General features: G+C 51.2%; 1 protein-coding gene across 2 annotated transcripts in view; it reads right to left on the bottom strand.

Annotated features, from left to right (window-relative positions):
* The window catches only part of LOC140429064 (complement component C6-like), a 281,293-nt gene that overhangs the window by 154,422 nt on the left and 109,077 nt on the right, over positions 1-17,794 (bottom strand). For both annotated transcript variants that reach the window (XM_072515604.1, XM_072515605.1), the window contains exon 12: positions 16,361-16,532. In XM_072515604.1, the coding sequence (XP_072371705.1) occupies positions 16,361-16,532 (172 nt within the window). The remainder of the gene's footprint in view (positions 1-16,360; positions 16,533-17,794) is intronic.

The following is a 17,794-nucleotide window of genomic DNA, read 5'->3' as shown; positions in this document are numbered from 1 at the left end:
GAGTCAGAGCGGAGATTTAAAAAGAGCGGGAACTGCGAGTCGGAGATTTAAAAAGCGCGGGAGCTGCGAGTCGGAGCAGAGATTTAAAAAGAGCGGGAGCTGCGAGTCGGAGATTTAAAAAGCGCAGGAGCTGCGAGTCGGAGCAGAGATTTAAAAAGCGTGGGAGCTGCAAGTCGGAGCAGAGATTTAAAAAGAGCGGGAGCTGCGAGTCGGAGCAGAGATTTAAAAAGAGCGGGAGCTGCGAGTCGGAGCGGAGATTTAAAAAGAGCCGGAGCTGCGAGTCGGAGCGGAGATTTAAAAAGCGCGGGAGCTGCGAGTCGGAGATTTATAAAGAGCAGGAGCTGAGAGTCGGAGCGGAGATTTAAAAAGAGCGGGAGCTGCGAGTCGGAGCAGAGATTTAAAAAGCGTGGGAGCTGCGAGTCGGAGCAGAGATTTAAAAAGCGCGGGAGCTGCGAGTCGGAGCGGAGATTTAAAAAGAGCGGGAGCTGCGAGTCGGAGCAGAGATTTAAAAAGCGCGGGAGCTGCGAGTCGGAGATTTAAAAAGCGCGGGAGCTGCGAGTCGGAGCAGAGATTTAAAAAGAGCGGGAGCTGCGAGTCGGAGATTTAAAAAGCGCAGGAGCTGCGAGTCGGAGCAGAGATTTAAAAAGCGTGGGAGCTGCGAGTCGGAGCAGAGATTTAAAAAGAGCGGGAGCTGCGAGTCGGAGCAGAGATTTAAAAAGAGCGGGAGCTGCGAGTCGGAGCGGAGATTTAAAAAGAGCCGGAGCTGCGAGTCGGAGCGGAGATTTAAAAAGCGCGGGAGCTGCGAGTCGGATCGGAGATTTAAAAAGCGCGGGAACTATGAGTCGGAACGGAGATTGAAAAAGCGCGGGAGCTGCGAGTTGGAGCGGAGATTTAAAAAGCGTGGGAGCTGCGAGTCGGAGCGTAGATTTAAAAAGCGCGGGAGCTGCGAGTCGGAGCGGAGATTTAAAAAGCGTGGGAGCTATGAGTTGGAGCGGAGATTGAAAAAGCGCGGGAGCTGCGAGTCAGAGCGGATATTTAAAAAGCGCGGGAACTATGAGTCGGAGCGGAGATTGAAAAAGCGCGGGAGCTGCGAGTTGGAGCGGAGATTTAAAAAGAGCGGCAGCTGCGAATCGGAGCGGAGATTTAAAAAGAGCGGCAGCTGCGAATCGGAGCGGAGATTTAAAAAGAGCGGGAGCTGCGAATCGGAGCGGAGATTTAAAAAGAGCAGGAGCTGCGAGTCGGAGCGGAGATTTAAAAAGCGCGGGAGCCGCGAGTCGGAGCGGAGATTTAAAAAGAGCAAGATCTGCGAGTCGGAGCGGTGATTTAAAAAGCTCAGGAGCTGTGAGTTGGAGCGGAGATTTAAAAAGCTCAGGAGCTGTGAGTCGGAGCGGAGATTTAAAAAGAGCGGGAGCTGCGAGTCGGAGCGGTGATTTAAAAAGCGCGGGAGCTGCGAGTCGGAGCGGAGATTTAAAAAGCGCGGGAGCTGCGAATCGGAGCGGAGATTTTAAAAGAGCGAGATCTGCGAGTCGGAGCGGAGATTTAAAAAGCGCGGGAGCTGCGAGTCGGAGCGGAGATTTAAAAAGCGTGGGAGCTGCGAGTCGGAGCGGAGAATTAAAAAGCGCGGGAGCTGCGAGTCGGAGCGGAGATTTAAAAAGCGTGGGAGCCGCGAGTCAGAGCAGAGATTTAAAAAGCTGAGGAGCTGCGAGTCAGAGCGGAGATTTAAAAAGCGCGGGAGCTGCGAGTCGGGGCGGAGATTTAAAAAGTGCAGGACCTGCGAGTCGGAGCGGAGATTTAAAAAGAGCGCGAGCTGCGAGTCAGAGCGGAGATTTAAAAAGAGCGGGAGCTGCGAGTCGGAGCGGAGATTTAAAAAGCTCAGTTGCTGCGAGTCGGAGCGGAGATTTAGAAAGAGCGGGAGCTGCGAGTCGGAGCGGAGATTAAAAAAGTGTGGGAGCTGCGAGTCGGAGCGGAGATTTAAAAAGCGTGGGAGCTGCGAGTCAGAGAGGAGATTTAAAAGCTCAGGAGCTACGAGTCGGAGCGGAGATTTAAAAGCTCAGGAGCTGCGAGTCGGAGCGGAGATTTAAAAAGAGCGGGAGCTGCGAGTCGGAGCGGAGATTTAAAAAGAGCGGGAGCTGCGAGTCGGAGCGGAGATTTAAAAAGAGCAGGAGCTGCAAGTCGGAGAGGAGGTTTAAAAAGCGCGGGAGCGGCGAGTCGGAGCGGAGATTTAAAAAGAGCGGGAGCTGAGAGTCGGAGCGGAGATTTAAAAAGCGCGGGAGCAGCGAGTCGGAGCGGAGATTTAAAAAGAGCGGGAGCTGCGAGTCGGAGCGGAGATTTAAAAAGAGCGGGAGCTGCGAGTCAGAGCGGAGATTTAAAAAGAGCGGGAACTGCGAGTTGGAGCGGTGATTTAAAAAGAGCGGGAGCTGCGAGTCGGAGCGGTGATTTAAAAAGAGCGGCAGCTGCGAATCGGAGCGGAGATTTAAAAAGAGCGGCAGCTGCGAATCGGAGCGGAGATTTAAAAAGAGCGGGAGCTGCGAATCGGAGCGGAGATTTAAAAAGAGCAGGAGCTGCGAGTCGGAGCGGAGATTTAAAAAGCGCGGGAGCCGCGAGTCGGAGCGGAGATTTAAAAAGAGCGAGATCTGCGAGTCGGAGCGGTGATTTAAAAAGCCAAGGAGCTGTGAGTCGGAGCGGAGATTTAAAAAGCTCAGGAGCTGTGAGTCGGAGCGGAGATTTAAAAAGAGCGGGAGCTGCGAGTCGGAGCGGTGATTTAAAAAGCGCGGGAGCTGCGAGTCGGAGCGGAGATTTAAAAAGCGCGGGAGCTGCGAATCAGAGCGGAGATTTAAAAAGAGCGGGAGCTGCGAGTCGGAGCGGAGATTTAAAAAGAGCGAGATCTGCGAGTCGGAGCGGAGATTTAAAAAGCGCGGGAGCTGCGAGTCGGAGCGGAGATTTAAAAAGCGTGGGAGCTGCGAGTCGGAGCGGAGATTTAAAAAGCGTGGGAGCTGCGAGTCGGAGCAGAGATTTAAAAAGAGCGGGAGCTGCGAGTCGGAGCGGAGATTTAAAAAGAGCGGGAGCTGCGAGTGGGAGCCGAGATTTAAAAAGAGCGGGAGCTGCGAGTCGGAGCGGAGATTTAAAAAGAGCGGGAGCTGCGAGTCGGAGCGGAGATTTAAAAAGAGCGGGAGCTGCGAGTGGGAGCGGAGATTTAAAAAGCGTCGGAACCGCGAGTCAGAGCAGAGATTTAAAAAGCTCAGGAGCTGCGAGTCAGAGCGGAGATTTAAAAAGCGCGGGAGCTGCGAGTCGGGGCGGAGATTTAAAAAGTGCAGGAGCTGCGAGTCGGAGCGGAGATTTAAAAAGAGCGGGAGCTGCGAGTTGGAGCGGAGATTTTAAAAGAGCGGGAGCTGCGAGTCAGAGCGGAGATTTAAAAAGAGCGGGAACTGCGAGTCGGAGCGGAGATTTAAAAAGAGCCGGAGCTGCGAGTTGGAGCGGAGATTTAAAAAGAGCGGGCGCTGCGTGTCGGAGCGGAGATTTAAAAAGCGCGGGAGCTGCGAGTCGGGGCGGAGATTAAAAAAGTGCAGGAGCTGCGAGTCGGAGCGGAGATTTAAAAAGAGCGGGAGCTGCGAGTTGGAGCGGAGATTTAAAAAGAGCGGGAGCTGCGAGTCGGAGCGGAGATTTAAAAAGAGCGGGAACTGCGAGTCGGAGCGGAGATTTAAAAAGAGCGGGAGCTGCGAGTGGGAGCGGAGATTTAAAAAGCGTCGGAGCCGCGAGTCAGAGCAGAGATTTAAAAAGCTCAGGAGCTGCGAGTCAGAGCGGAGATTTAAAAAGCGCGGGAGTTGCGAGTCGGGGCGGAGATTTAAAAAGTGCAGGAGCTGCGAGTCGAAGCGGAGATTTAAAAAGAGCGGGAGCTGCGAGTTGGAGCGGAGATTTAAAAAGAGCGGGAGCTGCGAGTCGGAGCGGAGATTTAAAAAGAGCGGGAACTGCGAGTCGGAGCGGAGATTTAAAATGAGCCGGAGCTGCGAGTTGGAGCGGAGATTTAAAAAAAGCAGGAGCTGCGAGTCGGATCGGAGATTTAAAAAGAGCAGGAGCTGTGAGTCAGAGCGGAGATTAAAAAACCGCGGGAGCTGCGAGTCAGAGCGGAGATTTAAAAAGCGCGGGAGCTGTGAGTCGGAGCGGAGATTTAAAAAGCGCGGGAGCTGCGAGTCGGAGCGGAGATTTAAAAAGCGCGGGAGCTGCGAGTCGGGGCGGAGATTTAAAAAGAGCGGGAGCTGCGAGTCGGAGCGGAGATTTAAAAAGAGCGGGCGCTGCGAGTCGGCGCGGAGACTTAAAAAGAGCCGTAGCTGCGAGTCGGAGCGGAGATTTAAAAAGAGCAGGAGCTGCGAGTCGGATCGGAGATTTAAAAAGCTCAGGAGCTGCGAGTCGGAGCGGAGATTTAAAAAGAGCGGGAGCTGCGAGTCGGAGCGGAGATTTAAAAAGCTCAGGAGCTGCGAGTCGGAGCGGAGATTTAAAAAGCGCGGGAGCCGCGAGTCGGAGCGGAGATTTAAAAAGCTCAGGAGCTACGAGTCGGAGTGGAGATTTAAAAATCGCGGGAGCTGCGAGTCGGAGCGGAGATTTAAAAAGCGCAGGAGCTGCGAGTGGGAGCGCAGATTCAAAAAGAGCGGGAGCTGCGAGTCGGAGCGGAGATTTAAAAAGCGCGGGAGCTGTGAGTCGGAGCGGAGATTTAAAAAGCGCGGGAGCTGCGCGGCGGTGCGGAGATTTAAAAAGCGCGGGAGCTGGGAGTCGAAGCGGAGATTTAAAAAGCGCGGGAGCTGCGAGTCGGAGCAGAGATTTGAAAAGAGCGGGAGCTGTGAGTCGGATCGGAGATTTTAAAAGAGCAGGAGCTGCGAGTGGGAGCGGAGATTTAAAAAGAGCAGGAGCTGTGAGTCGGATCGGAGATTTAAAAGGAGCGGGAGCTGCGAGTCAGAGCGGAGATTTAAAAAGAAGCGGGAGCTGCGAGTCGGATCGGAGATTTAAAAAGCGCGGGTGCTGCGAGTGTGAGCGGACATTTAAAATGCGCGGGAGCTGCGAGTCGGAGTGGAGATTTAAAAAGCGCGGGAGCTGCGAGTCGGATCGGAGATTTAAAAAGAGCGGGAGCTGCGAGTCGGAGCGGAGATTTCAAAAGAGCGGGAGCTGTGAGTCGGATCGGAGATTTAAAAAGAGCGGGATCTGCGAGTGGGAGCGGAGATTTAAAAAGCGCGGGAGCTGCGAGTAGGAGCGGGGATTTAAAAAGCGCGGGAGCTGCGAGTCAGAGCGGAGATTTAAAAAGCGCGGGAGCTGCGAGTCGGAGATTTAAAAAGCGCGGGAGCTGCGAGTCGGAGCGGAGATTTAAGAAGCGCGGGAGCTGCGAGTCGGAGTGGAGATTTTAAAAGCGCGGGAGCTGCGAGTCGGGGCGGAGATTTAAAAAGAGCGGGAGCTGCGAGTCGGAGCGGAGATTTAAAAAGCACGGGAGCTGCGAGTCGGAGCGGAGATTTAAAAAGAGCGAGAGCTGCGATTCGGAGCGGAGATTTAAAAATAGCGGGAGCTGCGAGTCGGGGCGGAGATTTAAAAAGAGCGGGAGCTGCGAGTCAGAGCGTAGATATAAAAAGAGCGAGAGCTGCGATTCGGAGCGGAGATTTAAAAATAGCGGGAGCTGCGAGTCGGGGCGGAGATTTAAAAAGCACGGGAGCTGCGAGTCAGAGCGGAGATTTAAAAAGAGCGGGAGCTGCGAGTCAGAGCGTAGATATAAAAAGAGCGAGAGCTGCAAGTCGGAGCGGAGATTTAAAAATAGCGGGAGCTGCGAGTCGGAGCGGAGATTTAAAAAGCGCGGGATCTGCGAGTCGGAATGGAGATTTAAAAACAGCGGGAGCTGCGAGTCGGAGCGGAGATTTAAAAAGCGCGCGAGCTGCGAGTCGGAGCGGCTGCCTGTTGGGCCTCTGCCATAGTGACTGCCGTGTCCAGAGTCAGGGTAGTTTGTGCCAGTAGGAGTTGGCGAATTGGGACGGAAGCGATGCCGGCTACAATGGCATCGAACGCCAGGGCCACAGTGTTCTGCTGAGCGGAGACTGCTGGCGCGTTGCAGGTGAGCGCGAGGGCACGGAGGTCCCGAATGAACACGGATAGGGGTTCACCCGGCTGCTGGTGCCGGGAGGCGAGGCGGTGGCGGTTGTAAATAGAATTAACAGTTCGTGCATACCGGCTTTTGAGCTTTACGATGGCATCGGCGTAGGTCGTTGTTCCCGTGATGAGGTCGAAAAGCCCGTAGTCGAGCCGTGAGCACAGGAGGCTGAGTCGGTCAGCGTCCGTTTTGGCGAAGGCGGAGGATACTTCCAGGTAGGCCTCGAAACACCGGAGCCAGCAGTTGAAAAGGTGATCCGCGTGTGGAGCGTGGGGGTCGGGCGAGAGCTTGTCGGGTTTCAGAGCGGCCTCCATTATAACTGTAGTGTATTAAATTGATGCACTAAACGTCAAGAACCACAAAGACATGTGAGACATTTCACCGAGGCTTTAATACACTACATGGGAAGCTTACCCGACACAGACGACCCCAGACAAAATGGGTCAGGTCTCAGAAGCTGGGTCTTATACCTAACTCCTGGGGGAGTGGCCAAGGCGGAGCTCTCCGTGGCCAGGTCAGGTTACATGCAGGTGACCGAACCTCTACAGAGCTACAGTACAATACACAGTACAATGCACAGGATTACAGGGCCACGTTACACACAACTATTATATAACTATGTACAATGCTAGGGAAGTACAGTGGTGGATCACCACAAGTGGGAGCTGCGAGTCGGAGCGGAGATTTAAAAAGTGCGGGAGCTGCGAGTCGGAGCGGAGATTTAAAAAGCACGGGAGCTGTGAGTCGGAGCGGAGATTTTAAAAGAGCGGGAGCTGCAAGTCCGAGCGGAGATTTAAAAAGAGCGGGAGCTGCGAGTCGGAGCGGAGATTTAAAAAGAGCGGGAGCTGCGAGTCGGAGCGGAGATTTAAAAAGCATGGGAGCTGCGAGTCGGAGCGGAGATTTAAAAAGAGCGGGAGCTGCGAGTCCGAGCGGAGATTTAAAAAGAGCAGGAGCTGCGAGTCGGAGCTGAGATTTAAAAAGAGCGGGAGCTGCGAGTCGGAGCGGAGATTTAAAAAGTGCGGGAGCTGCGAGTCGGAGCAGAGATTTAAAAAGCGTGGGAGCTGCGTCTCGGAGCAGAGATTTAAAAAGAGCGGGAGCTGCGAGTCGGAGCAGAGATTTAAAAAGAGCGGGAGCTGCGAGTCGGAGCAGAGATTTAAAAAGCGCGGGAGCTGCGAGTCTGAGCAGAGATTTAAAAAGAGCGGGAGCTGCGAGTCGCAGAGATTTAAAAAGCGCGGGAGCTGCAAGTCGGAGCGGAGATTTAAAAAGCTCAGGAGCTGCGAGTCGGAGCAGAGATTTAAAAAGAGCGGGAGCTGCGAGTCGGAGCGGAGATTTAAAAAGCATGGGAGCTGCGAGTCGGAGCGGAGATTTAAAAAGAGCGGGAGCTGCGAGTCGGAGCGGAGATTTAAAAAGTGCGGGAGCTGCGAGTCGGAGCGGAGATTTAAAAAGCGCGGGAGCTGAGAGTCGGAGCGGAGGTTTAAAAAGATCGCAGCCTAGTTTCGGGAGCCGTTCAGTGGAGGAGGAGCAGTCTCTGTCAGGGAGAGAACCAGAGAACATCTGAGATCCTCAGAAGGTAAGTAAGTGATTTTTTATAATTTTTACTTTTATTACCTTTTCAAATTGTGTGTGGGTGGGGGGGGAACTGAAGTGACATCACAGAAAAGCTGTGACCTGAGTGGCTGGTTGGGAATCTACACTAAATTTAAAAAATTAAGCATTGGTAACTAATTAAACATAATTACTTAATTATAATTTAGAGGGGTATCTAAGCCAGAGATCGGAGAGTACTATAGTTAGCTATCACATTTCTATTAGAAATCTAGTGCTAGGAAACAGATAGTTAACAGTAACTTTAAAAAAAAAATTTTTATAACTTTTTAATTTTAATTTACTAATTAATTGACGCAATGTCAGTTAGAGGGGTGTAGTGCTCTGACTTTGAGATGTGGCAGGTCCGGGAGGCTTCCAGCGTCCCGGATGGCTTCATCTGCAGAAAGTGCACCCAACTGGAGCTCCTCACAGACCGCATGGTTCGGTTGTAGCAGCAATTGGATGCACTTAGGAGCATGCAGGTGGCGGAAAGCGTCATAGATAGCAGTTATATAAATGTCGTCACACCCAAGGTGCAGACAGAGAAATGGGTGACCACCAGAAAGGGCAGGCAGTCAGTGCAGGAATCCCCTGTGGTTGTCCCCCTCTCGAACAGGTATACCCCTTTGGATACTGAATGAAATGAAATGAAAATGAAATGAAATGAAAATCGCTTACTGTCACAAGTAGGCTTCAAATGAAGTTACTGTGAAAAGCCCCTAGTCGCCCCATTCCGGCGCCTGTTCGGGGAGGCTGGTACGGGTGTCCGAGTACTGTCGGGGGGGCTGGCTCTGATGTTCAGAAGGGAGGGTCAAAGCGCAGAAGAGCAATGGTCATAGGGGACTTATCGTCAGGGGCACAGATAGGCACTTCTGTGGACGTGAAGGAGACTCCAGGATGGTATGTTGCCTCCCTGGTGCCAGGGTCCAGGATGTCTCCGAATGGGTAGAGGGCATCCTGAAGGGGGAGGGCAAACAGGCAGAGGTCGTTGTACATATTGGCACTAACGACATAGGCAGGAAGGGGCATGAGGTCCTGCAGCAGGAGTTCAGGGAGCTAGGCAGAAAGATAAAAGACAGGACCTCGAGGGTTGTAATCTCAGGATTACTCCCTGTGCCACGTGCCAGTGAGGCTAGAAATAGGAAGATAGAGCAGCTAAACACATGGCTAAACAGCTGGTGTAGGAGGGAGGGTTTCCGTTATCTGGACCACTGGGAGCTCTTCCGGGGCAGGTGTGACCTGTATAAGAAGGACGGGTTGCATCTAAACTGGAGAGGCATAAATATCCTGGCTGCGAGGTTTGCTAGTGTCACACGGGAGGGTTTAAACTAGTATGGCGGGGGGGGTGCACGGGAGCAATAGGTCAGAAGGTGAGAGCATTGAGGGAGAACTAGGGAATAGGGACAGTGTGGCTCTGAGGCAGAGCAGACAGAGAGAAGTTGCTGAACACAGCAGGTCTGGTGGCCTGAAGTGCATTTTTTTTAATGCAAGAAGTATTACGGGTAAGGCAGATGAACTTAGATTGGATTGGATTGGATTGGATTTGTTTATTGTCACGTGTACCGAGGTACAGTGAAAAGTATTTTTCTGCGAGCAGCTCAACAGATCATTAAGTACATGGGAAGAAAAGGGAATAAAAGAAAATACATAATAGGGCAATACAAGATATACAATGTAACTACATAAGCACTGGCATCGGATGAAGCAGACCGGGTGTAGCGTTAACATACAGGGTGTAGTGTTGGAAGTAGTGTTGTAGTGTAGAGCTTGGATTAGTACTTGGAACTATGATGTTGTTGCCATTACAGAGACCTGGTTGAGGGAAGGGCAGGATTGGCAGCTAAATGTTCCAGGATTTAGATGTTTCAGGCGGGATAGAGGGGGATGTAAAAGGGGTGGCGGAGTTGCGCTACTGGTTAGGGAGGATATCACAGCTGTACTACAGGAGGACACCTCAGAGGGCAGTGAGGCTATATGGGTAGAGATCAGGAATAAGAAGGGTGCAGTCACAATGTTGGGGGTTAACTACAGGCCTCCCAACAGCCAGCGGGAGATAGAGGAGCAGATAGGTAGACAGATTTTGGAAAAGAGTAAAAACAACAGGGTTGTGGTGATGGGAGACTTCAACTTCCCCAATATTGACTGGGACTCACTTAGTGCCAGGGGCTTAGACGGGGCAGAGTTTGTAAGGAGCATCCAGGAGGGCTTCTTAAAACAATATGTAGACAGTCCAACTAGGGAAGGGGCGGTACTGGACCTGGTATTGGAGAATGAGCCTGGCCAGGTGGTAGAAGTTTCAGTAGGGGAGCATTTCGGGAACAGTGACCACAATTCAGTAAGTTTTAAAGTGCTGGTGGACAAGGATAAGAGTGGTCCTAGGATGAATGTGCTAAATTGGGGGAAGGCTAATTATAACAATAATAGGCGGGAACTGAAGAACCTAGATTCGGGGCGGATGTTTGAGGGCAAATCAACGTGTGGGAGGCTTTCAAGTGTCAGTTGAAAGGAATTCAGAACCGGCATGTTCCTGTGAGGAAGAAGGATAAATACAGCAATTTTCGGGAACCTTAGATAACGAGAGATATTGTAGGCCTCGTCAAAAAGAAAAAGGAGGCATTTGTCAGGGCTAAAAGGCTGGGAACAGACGAAGCCTGTGTGGAATATAAGGAAAGTAGGAAGGAACTTAAGCAAGGAGTCAGGAGGGCTAGAAGGGGTCACGAAAAGTCATAGGCAAATAGGGTTAAGGAAAATCCCAAGGCTTTTTACAAGTACATAAAAAGCAAGAGGGTAGCCAGGGAAAGAGTTGGCCCACTGAAGGATAGGCAAGGGAATCTATGTGTGGAGCCAGAGGAAATGGGCGAGGTACTAAATGAATACTTTGCATCAGTATTCACCAAAGAGAAGGAATTGGTAGATGTTGAGTCTGAAGAAGAGTGTGTAGATAGCCTGGGTCACATTGAGATCCAAAAAGACGAGGTGTTGGGCGTCTTAAAATATATTAAGGTAGATAAGTCCCCAGGGCCTGATGGGATCTACCCCAGAATACTGAAGGAGGCTGGAGAGGAAATTGCGGAGGCCTTGACAGAAATCTTTGGATCCTCACTGTCTTCAGGGGATGTCCCGGAGGACTGGAGAATAGCCAATGTTGTTCCTCTGTTTAAGAAGGGTAGCAAGGATAATCCCGGGAACTACAGGCCGGTGAGCCTTACTTCAGTGGTAGGGAAATTACTGGAGAGAATTCTTCGAGACAGGGTTTACTCCCATTTGGAAGCAAATGGACGTATTAGTGAGAGGCAGCATGGTTTTGTGAAGGGGAGGTCGTGTCTCACTAACTTGATAGAGTTTTTCGAGGAGGTCACAAAGATGATTGACGCAGGTAGGGCAGTGGATGTTGTCTACATGGACTTCAGTAAGGCCTTTGACAAGGTCCCTCATGGTAGACTAGTACAAAAGGTGAAGTCACACGGGATCAGGGGTGAGCTGGCAAGGTGGATACAGAACTGGCTAGGTCATAGAAGGCAGAGAGTAGCAATAGAAGGATGCTTTTCTAATTGGAGGGCTGTGACCAGCGGTGTTCCGCAGGGATCAGTGCTGGGACCTTTGCTCTTTGTAGTATATAAAAATGATTTGGAGGAAAATGTAACTGGTCTGATTAGTAAGTTTGCAGACGACACAAAGGTTGGTGGAATTGCGGATAGCGATGAGGACTGTCAGAGGATACAGCAGGATTTAGATTGTTTGGAGACTTGGGCGGAGAGATGGCAGATGGAGTTTAATCCGGACAAATGTGAGGTAATGCATTTTGGAAGGTCTAAGGCAGGTAGGGAACATACAGTGAATGGTAGAACCCTCAAGAGTATTGAAAGTCAGAGAGATCTAGGTGTACAGGTCCACAGGTCACTGAAAGGGGCAACACAGGTGGGGAAGGTAGTCAAGAAGGCATACGGCATGCTTGCCTTCATTGGCCGGGGCATTGAGTATAAGAATTGGCAAGTCATGTTGCAGCTGTACAGAACCTTAGTTAGGCCACACTTGGAGTATAGTATTCAATTCTGGTCACCACACTACCAGAAGGATGTGGAGGCTTTAGAGAGGGTGCAGAAGAGATTTACCAGAATGTTGCCTGGTATGGAGGGCATTAGCTATGAGGAGCGGTTGAATAAACTCGGTTTGTTCTCACTGGAACAAAGGAGGTTGAGGGGCGACCTGATAGAGGTCTACAAAATTATGAGGGGCATAGACAGAGTGGATAGTCAGAGGCTTTTCTCCAGGGTAGAGGGGTCAATTACTAGGGGGCATAGCTTTAAGGTGAGAGGGGCAAGGTTTAGAGTAGATGTCCGAGGCAAGTTTTTTACACAGAGGGTAGTGGGTGCCTGGAACTCGCTACCGGAGGAGGTGGTGGAAGCAGGGACGATAGTGACATTTAAGGGGCATCTTGACAAATACATGAATAGGATGGGAATAGAGGGATACGGACCCAGGAAGTGTAGAAGATTGTAGTTTAGTCGTGCAGCATGGTCGGCACGGGCTTGGAGGGCCGAAGGGCCTGTTCCTGTGCTGTACATTTCTTTGTCCTTTGTTCTTTGTTCACCCGGATTGATTGTGTTGACCCGGTTCCCATCAATGACCGCAACCCGGAAGGCGTCTTGGTCATCTGTGTCATCGGTTTGGATGTCGTGATGTGGAGGCTGAATGGTCCGCACGTGTCTGCGAGGTTGTCAGAGATGCGGAAGATCAACAGGTTGAGCCGCTCGACAGTAGGCAGCGTAGTGGCCCACCTTGCCACAGCGTAGGCATTGTCGGGTTTTTGCGGGACATTGCCGTTTTAAATGTGCAGCTCCACAGTTGCCGCACGTCGTGACGTCATGGCGTTCGTTACGCCACTGCACATGCGCAGTTCGGTCTTGCGTCGAGCGCGCCTGCGCATCACATCCCTTAGTGTTGCCATAGGTTTTGGCGCGCACAAGCACGTGTGGCCTCAAAAAGCACGCGAAACGGCCGCCCTCGTCCGAGCGGCCGGCCGGGTGAAACTCGATCGCCTGGATCCTTTCGGCCTCGTGGGGCACCTGGCTCGCCGATCCGGTCGCGTTGGACCCCCTCCGCGCCGATTCGGTCGCCTGAAATTGGGCATAGCGGCGAGTCGCGTTCTCGTGCAGGACACAGGCTTTAACTGCAGATGCTAAGGTCAGGCCTTTTATTTTTAGAAGCTGCTGGCGTAGGCTGCCGGAGGCATTCCCAAAAATGATCTGGTCCCAGATCATGGAGTCTGAGGTGGTGTCGTAACCGCAGGACTGCGCGAGTATGCGGAGATGCGTCAGGAAGGACTGAAAGAGCTCATCCTTACCTTGCAGGAGCTGCTGGAAGACATACCTCTCAAAGCTCTCGTTGACCTCAACGTTGAAGTGTTGGTCGAGCTTGAGGAGGACCGTGTCATATTTAGATTTGTCCTCGCCTTCCGCGAACACCAGGGAGTTGTATACATGGATGGCGTGCTGCCCTGCGGTGGTGAGGAGGATGGCGATCTTCCTTTTGTCCGAGGCGCCCTGTTGTTCGTTGGCTTCCATAAAGAGTTCGAAGCGCTGCTTGAACAGCGTCCAATTTATGCCAAGGCTCTCAGCGACTTGCAAGGGATGCGGTGTGTTAACGGTGTCCATGGTGCAGGATGGCAGACTTGTGGGTAGGTTTTGATTCACTTCTGGTACTTCTGGGTGCTCTGAGATACAGGCGAACCAACACGGTTGCGATTGGTACAACGCAGTTTTATTCCTTTAAACTATTTATATAACAAACTTGGTACTCAGCACGTGGTGACTGTGTGAGTGTCTGGCTTTGAGGTCCTTGCCCTGTGCCGTCTCCTGATGGACTGCCCAGGAAGTGTCGTGTTTCTTGTTTTGTACTGTGTATGCTCTTGTCTGTGATTGGCTGTCGTGTTGTGTGCTAATTGGTCCATTGCTCTGTCTATCATTATGTATGTGTGTATGTGCTGTGATGTTCACTTGACTATCATGACACTGCTCTGTGTACACACTCTCGAGGTTGATACTCCTCTCCCACTTTGTGTATACTCTCGAGATTAATACTGCTGTCCCACTCTGTGTACACGCATTTAACCAAAGAATTCCCATTATAAAGGATCCAATAGCAGAGCATTTAAAAATACATAAACTCATCGAGCAGGGTCAGCATGGCTTCATGCAGAGGAAATCACACCTGACAAATGTATTCAAATTTTTTCAGGGGGCACTGAGCAGGATAGATAAAGGCAAACCAGTCGATGTAATATACCCGGATTTCCAAAAACGTTCGATAAGGTACTGCACAAAAGGCTACTTAATAAGATAAGAGTCCATGGTGCTGAGGGTAGATTATTAGCATGGATAGAGGATTGACTAACTAGGGCAGCACTGTAGCACAGTGGTTAGCACAGTCGCTTCACAGCTCCAGGGTCCCAGGTTCGATTCCCTGCTGGGTCACTGTCTGTGCGGAGTCTGCACATTATCCCCGTGTCTGCGTGAGTTTCCTCCGGGTGCTCCGGTTTCCTCCCACAGTCCAAAGATGTGCAGGTTAGGTGGATTGGCTATGATAAATTGCCCTTAGTGTCCAAAAAAGTTGGGTGGGGTTACTGGGTTATGGGGATAGGGTGGAGGCGTTGACCTTGGGTAGGGTGCTCTTTCCAAGGGCTGGTGCAGTCTCGATGGGACGAATGGCCTCCTCCTGCACTGTAAATTCTATGATTTTATGATTCCAAAATTTTTGGTCTCTAATACATTCCCAATCAAAATCGCTTCACCAACCTGCAGCTGCCTGAGCTCTGGAATTCCCTCCCCAAATCTCTCCGCCTCTGGCTCACTTTCCTCATCGGACCTTCCTTCAAAACTATCTCCCTGCGGAAGCTTTTGGTCGTCTGGCCAAGTGATATCTCCTCATCTGGCTCAGTGCTATGTCAGTGTATTGTTCTTGTCGGATGGCCTTATTTATTGCAAGAACACTTGTAGTTAAAGCTCTAAATGATTTATTAACATTAAGTGTGGTAAACTATACACAAGAGAACAGATGAAAAAACAGTAAGATCATGCACAAGCAACCTCTCTCTTTGACTTCCTCCAGCCAGTCTGAGGGGTCAGCTGACTCTAACTTTCGCTTATATACTAGTGAGAATCCTAGTGGTCAGTCGGTGAATGACAACACAACCATGATGTCACTAGAGTCAGGTCGCAGGTTTCTATGACAATGTTTCTGCAGAATGCCTTGGGACACTTTATTATGTTAAAGGCCTTCCAAAGAGAAGTTGCTGTTATTGTTTCCCACCAACCCCCATCTCATCTTTGGTCTCAACATTCTGTGGGTGACAGGCCTGTGAACAGGAAGAGTCCACCACAGGCCTCATATATAATTGCCTGTCTTTCTCCCTTGTTGTTAAAGTGACTACCCTCTGAGTTCCCTTGAAACAACATTGAGAGAAACGCCCTCCCTCACCCCAGCCCTGCCATTCCTGCTAGTCCCAGGACCTCGACCTGAAGCTCCCCCATCTCCCACTCTCTAACTCTCCGACATTTATTTTGACCCTCGCGAATAGCTGGTCTTCTGGTGAATCTGGTGGGGGACCCAGCTAACGGAGAGGGCTCCTGAGGGATCGGTGGGGTGGATAGACAGAGTGGCCAGATACCCCGAATGAAGGACGATCATGTGAAAATGAAATAAAAATGAAATGAAATGAAAATCGCTTATTGTCACAAGTAGGCTTCAAATGAAGTTACTGTGAAAAGCCCCTAGTCGCCATATTCCGGCGCCTGTTCGGGGAGGCTGGTACGGGAATTGAACTGTGCTGCTGGCTGCCTTGGTCTTCTTTCAAAGCCAGCGATTTAGCCCTGTGCTAAACCAGCTTCTGGTTTAACGTGAACCCAGCAGCCACACACAGAGGCTGTGAATGTCAAAGTCAGTGAAGCAAGAAGAGGAGGAATTTTGGATGTCCGAGGTTAAGGGCAGTGATCATGACTCACCTTCGTGGCAATGTGGGGTCATGGTGGGAGATGTCAGGACGCAGAGGGTGGTGGTCTTTACTGAGGAAGGTAGGAGGGAGAGCGGCAGCCACAGAGTGAGTGGAACTTATGACCCTGTGGAAGGAACCAGCCTCAAAGGTCAACACAACTGTGTTTCTCTGAAGTACCTCAATGGGATCCTCTCTCTGCCAATTATCCAAGCGGCTTATGAAAAGGGGTTGCTCCCATTGGCACTACCCTTAAACGATTGGCACTACCTGACACTACCCTGCACTACCCTTACACTATTTCTGTCCATTGATTGCTGGGTTCCCCCCTTTCCGTGGTGGAAGAATGAGGCAGCACTCTCTAACCACGGTGCCTGGCCTTCTCTACCTTGCCGTGGTGACACGTCAAGGACGATCCATTGCACCCACAGAATGTCCTGATCAGCCTCACTGGGAAACCCGGAAAGAGCCAGCAAGGCGTCCAGTTGACGGGCTCCCCCTTTTCCCAGCGTTCCCGTCTCTAAACCTGCCTCCGAATGATTGAGGAAATCCACCTTCCCCGGCCCTGTCAGCAACCTGCTGCTTCCTGAAGGAACTCCCTCAACCTCCGGCCTGCTTGCCGTCCCGCGCTACCATCCCTAACCCTTAACCTAGGAGAATGTCCGTACCGGTCACCAAACAGGGAGATGGCGCAATGTTGCTCCTCCTGCGGTGTGCCCTCACACGGCTTGCCTCCGTCACGTGGAGCAGGGTTGTTACAGTGCCGGCTCCTCCTCCTGCCATAGGCAGCATCACAGGAGGTCCAGGCTGTCCAACAGCCCCAAGAACCATCCTGCACAGCTTCAGGAAGGGAACAAATACAGAGACGGTAAGTGACAATCAGAACAATTTAACATTCAGGAATAGCAAACAATCAGGAGATTAAATGTCACGTTCGTGTTTTGAACAAAGGGATTGAGGTGATGGACGGGAAAGTGCCCCAGTGTCTGTCCTGTGATGCTGATGGAGTTGTCCCTTCTTGAGTGTCCCTACTTTGAATGACCTTCACTGCATCCTGGGAGTGCTTTCTCTGGCCTGTCACCTCCTTCTGGGTGCATCTCCTTCCAGTCAATTGCAAAGCAGCTTCCTTTCGATCAGTGCAGTCCCCCCTTCAGAGGGACAGACTGCCTTTAGGAGCAGAAGGCAAGGGTGGAGCACATGCTGTGCCTCCTGCTGAAGGGGGGTGTCATGATATCCATGTTAACATATCATGGTGTAATCACACACACACACTGATGGACAGGTCGACAGACAAATCAACACACACGCAACATCACAGCCAATCACCAGTGAGAGCACACGCACTATAAAACAGGGAACACCACAGTTCCTGCTCATTCCACCAGGAGATAGCTCAGAGCACAGAGCTCACAGCGTGCCACTCAGACATACACCATGTGCTGAGTGCCTCACTAAGATAGTGCTAGGGCTGGGTCCACAGGTTAGCTGGTGAAGTACGAACCACAGCCAGAAGTTAACAGTTATTATACAGAATAATAAAACAGAGTTGTACCATCTACAACTGTGTTGGTTTGTTTGTATATTGGAGCACCCAACACGACAGGAGGGAAGCCAGCCAGCAATATGGGTCACACTCAGCTGGACGGGAACAATTAGGGAAACGAGGAGGCAGCACGCAATTTGTGTGCGAACAGTCTCAATGGGACTGGGGCTTGGCTCAGTTGCAAATCGTAATCCCTGCATCTGAAATGGGTGGCACGGTGGCACAGTGGTTAGCACTGTTGCTTCACAGCTCCAGGGTCCCAGGTTCGATTCCCAACTAGGGTCACTGTGCAGAGTCTGCACGTTCTCCCCATGTCTGCGGGGGTTTCCTCCAGGTGCTCAAATTTCCTCCCTCAAGACCCGAAAAATTAGGTAATTTGGACATTCTGAATCCTCCCTCCGTGTACCCGAACAGGCGCCGAAATGTGGCGACTAGGGGCTTTTCACAGTAACTTCATTGCAGTGTTAGTGTAAGCCTACTTGTGACAATAAAGATTATTATTAATTGAAAGCAAGGGGCAAACTAACCGATAGTCCACAATGTCGCACTGCAATTATAA

Source organism: Scyliorhinus torazame, chromosome 9 (genome assembly GCF_047496885.1).
Source record: "Scyliorhinus torazame isolate Kashiwa2021f chromosome 9, sScyTor2.1, whole genome shotgun sequence".
NCBI lineage: Eukaryota > Metazoa > Chordata > Chondrichthyes > Carcharhiniformes > Scyliorhinidae > Scyliorhinus > Scyliorhinus torazame.
Note: the sequence above shows the minus strand (reverse complement) of the source record. Positions and strands in the feature narration are given on the sequence as shown.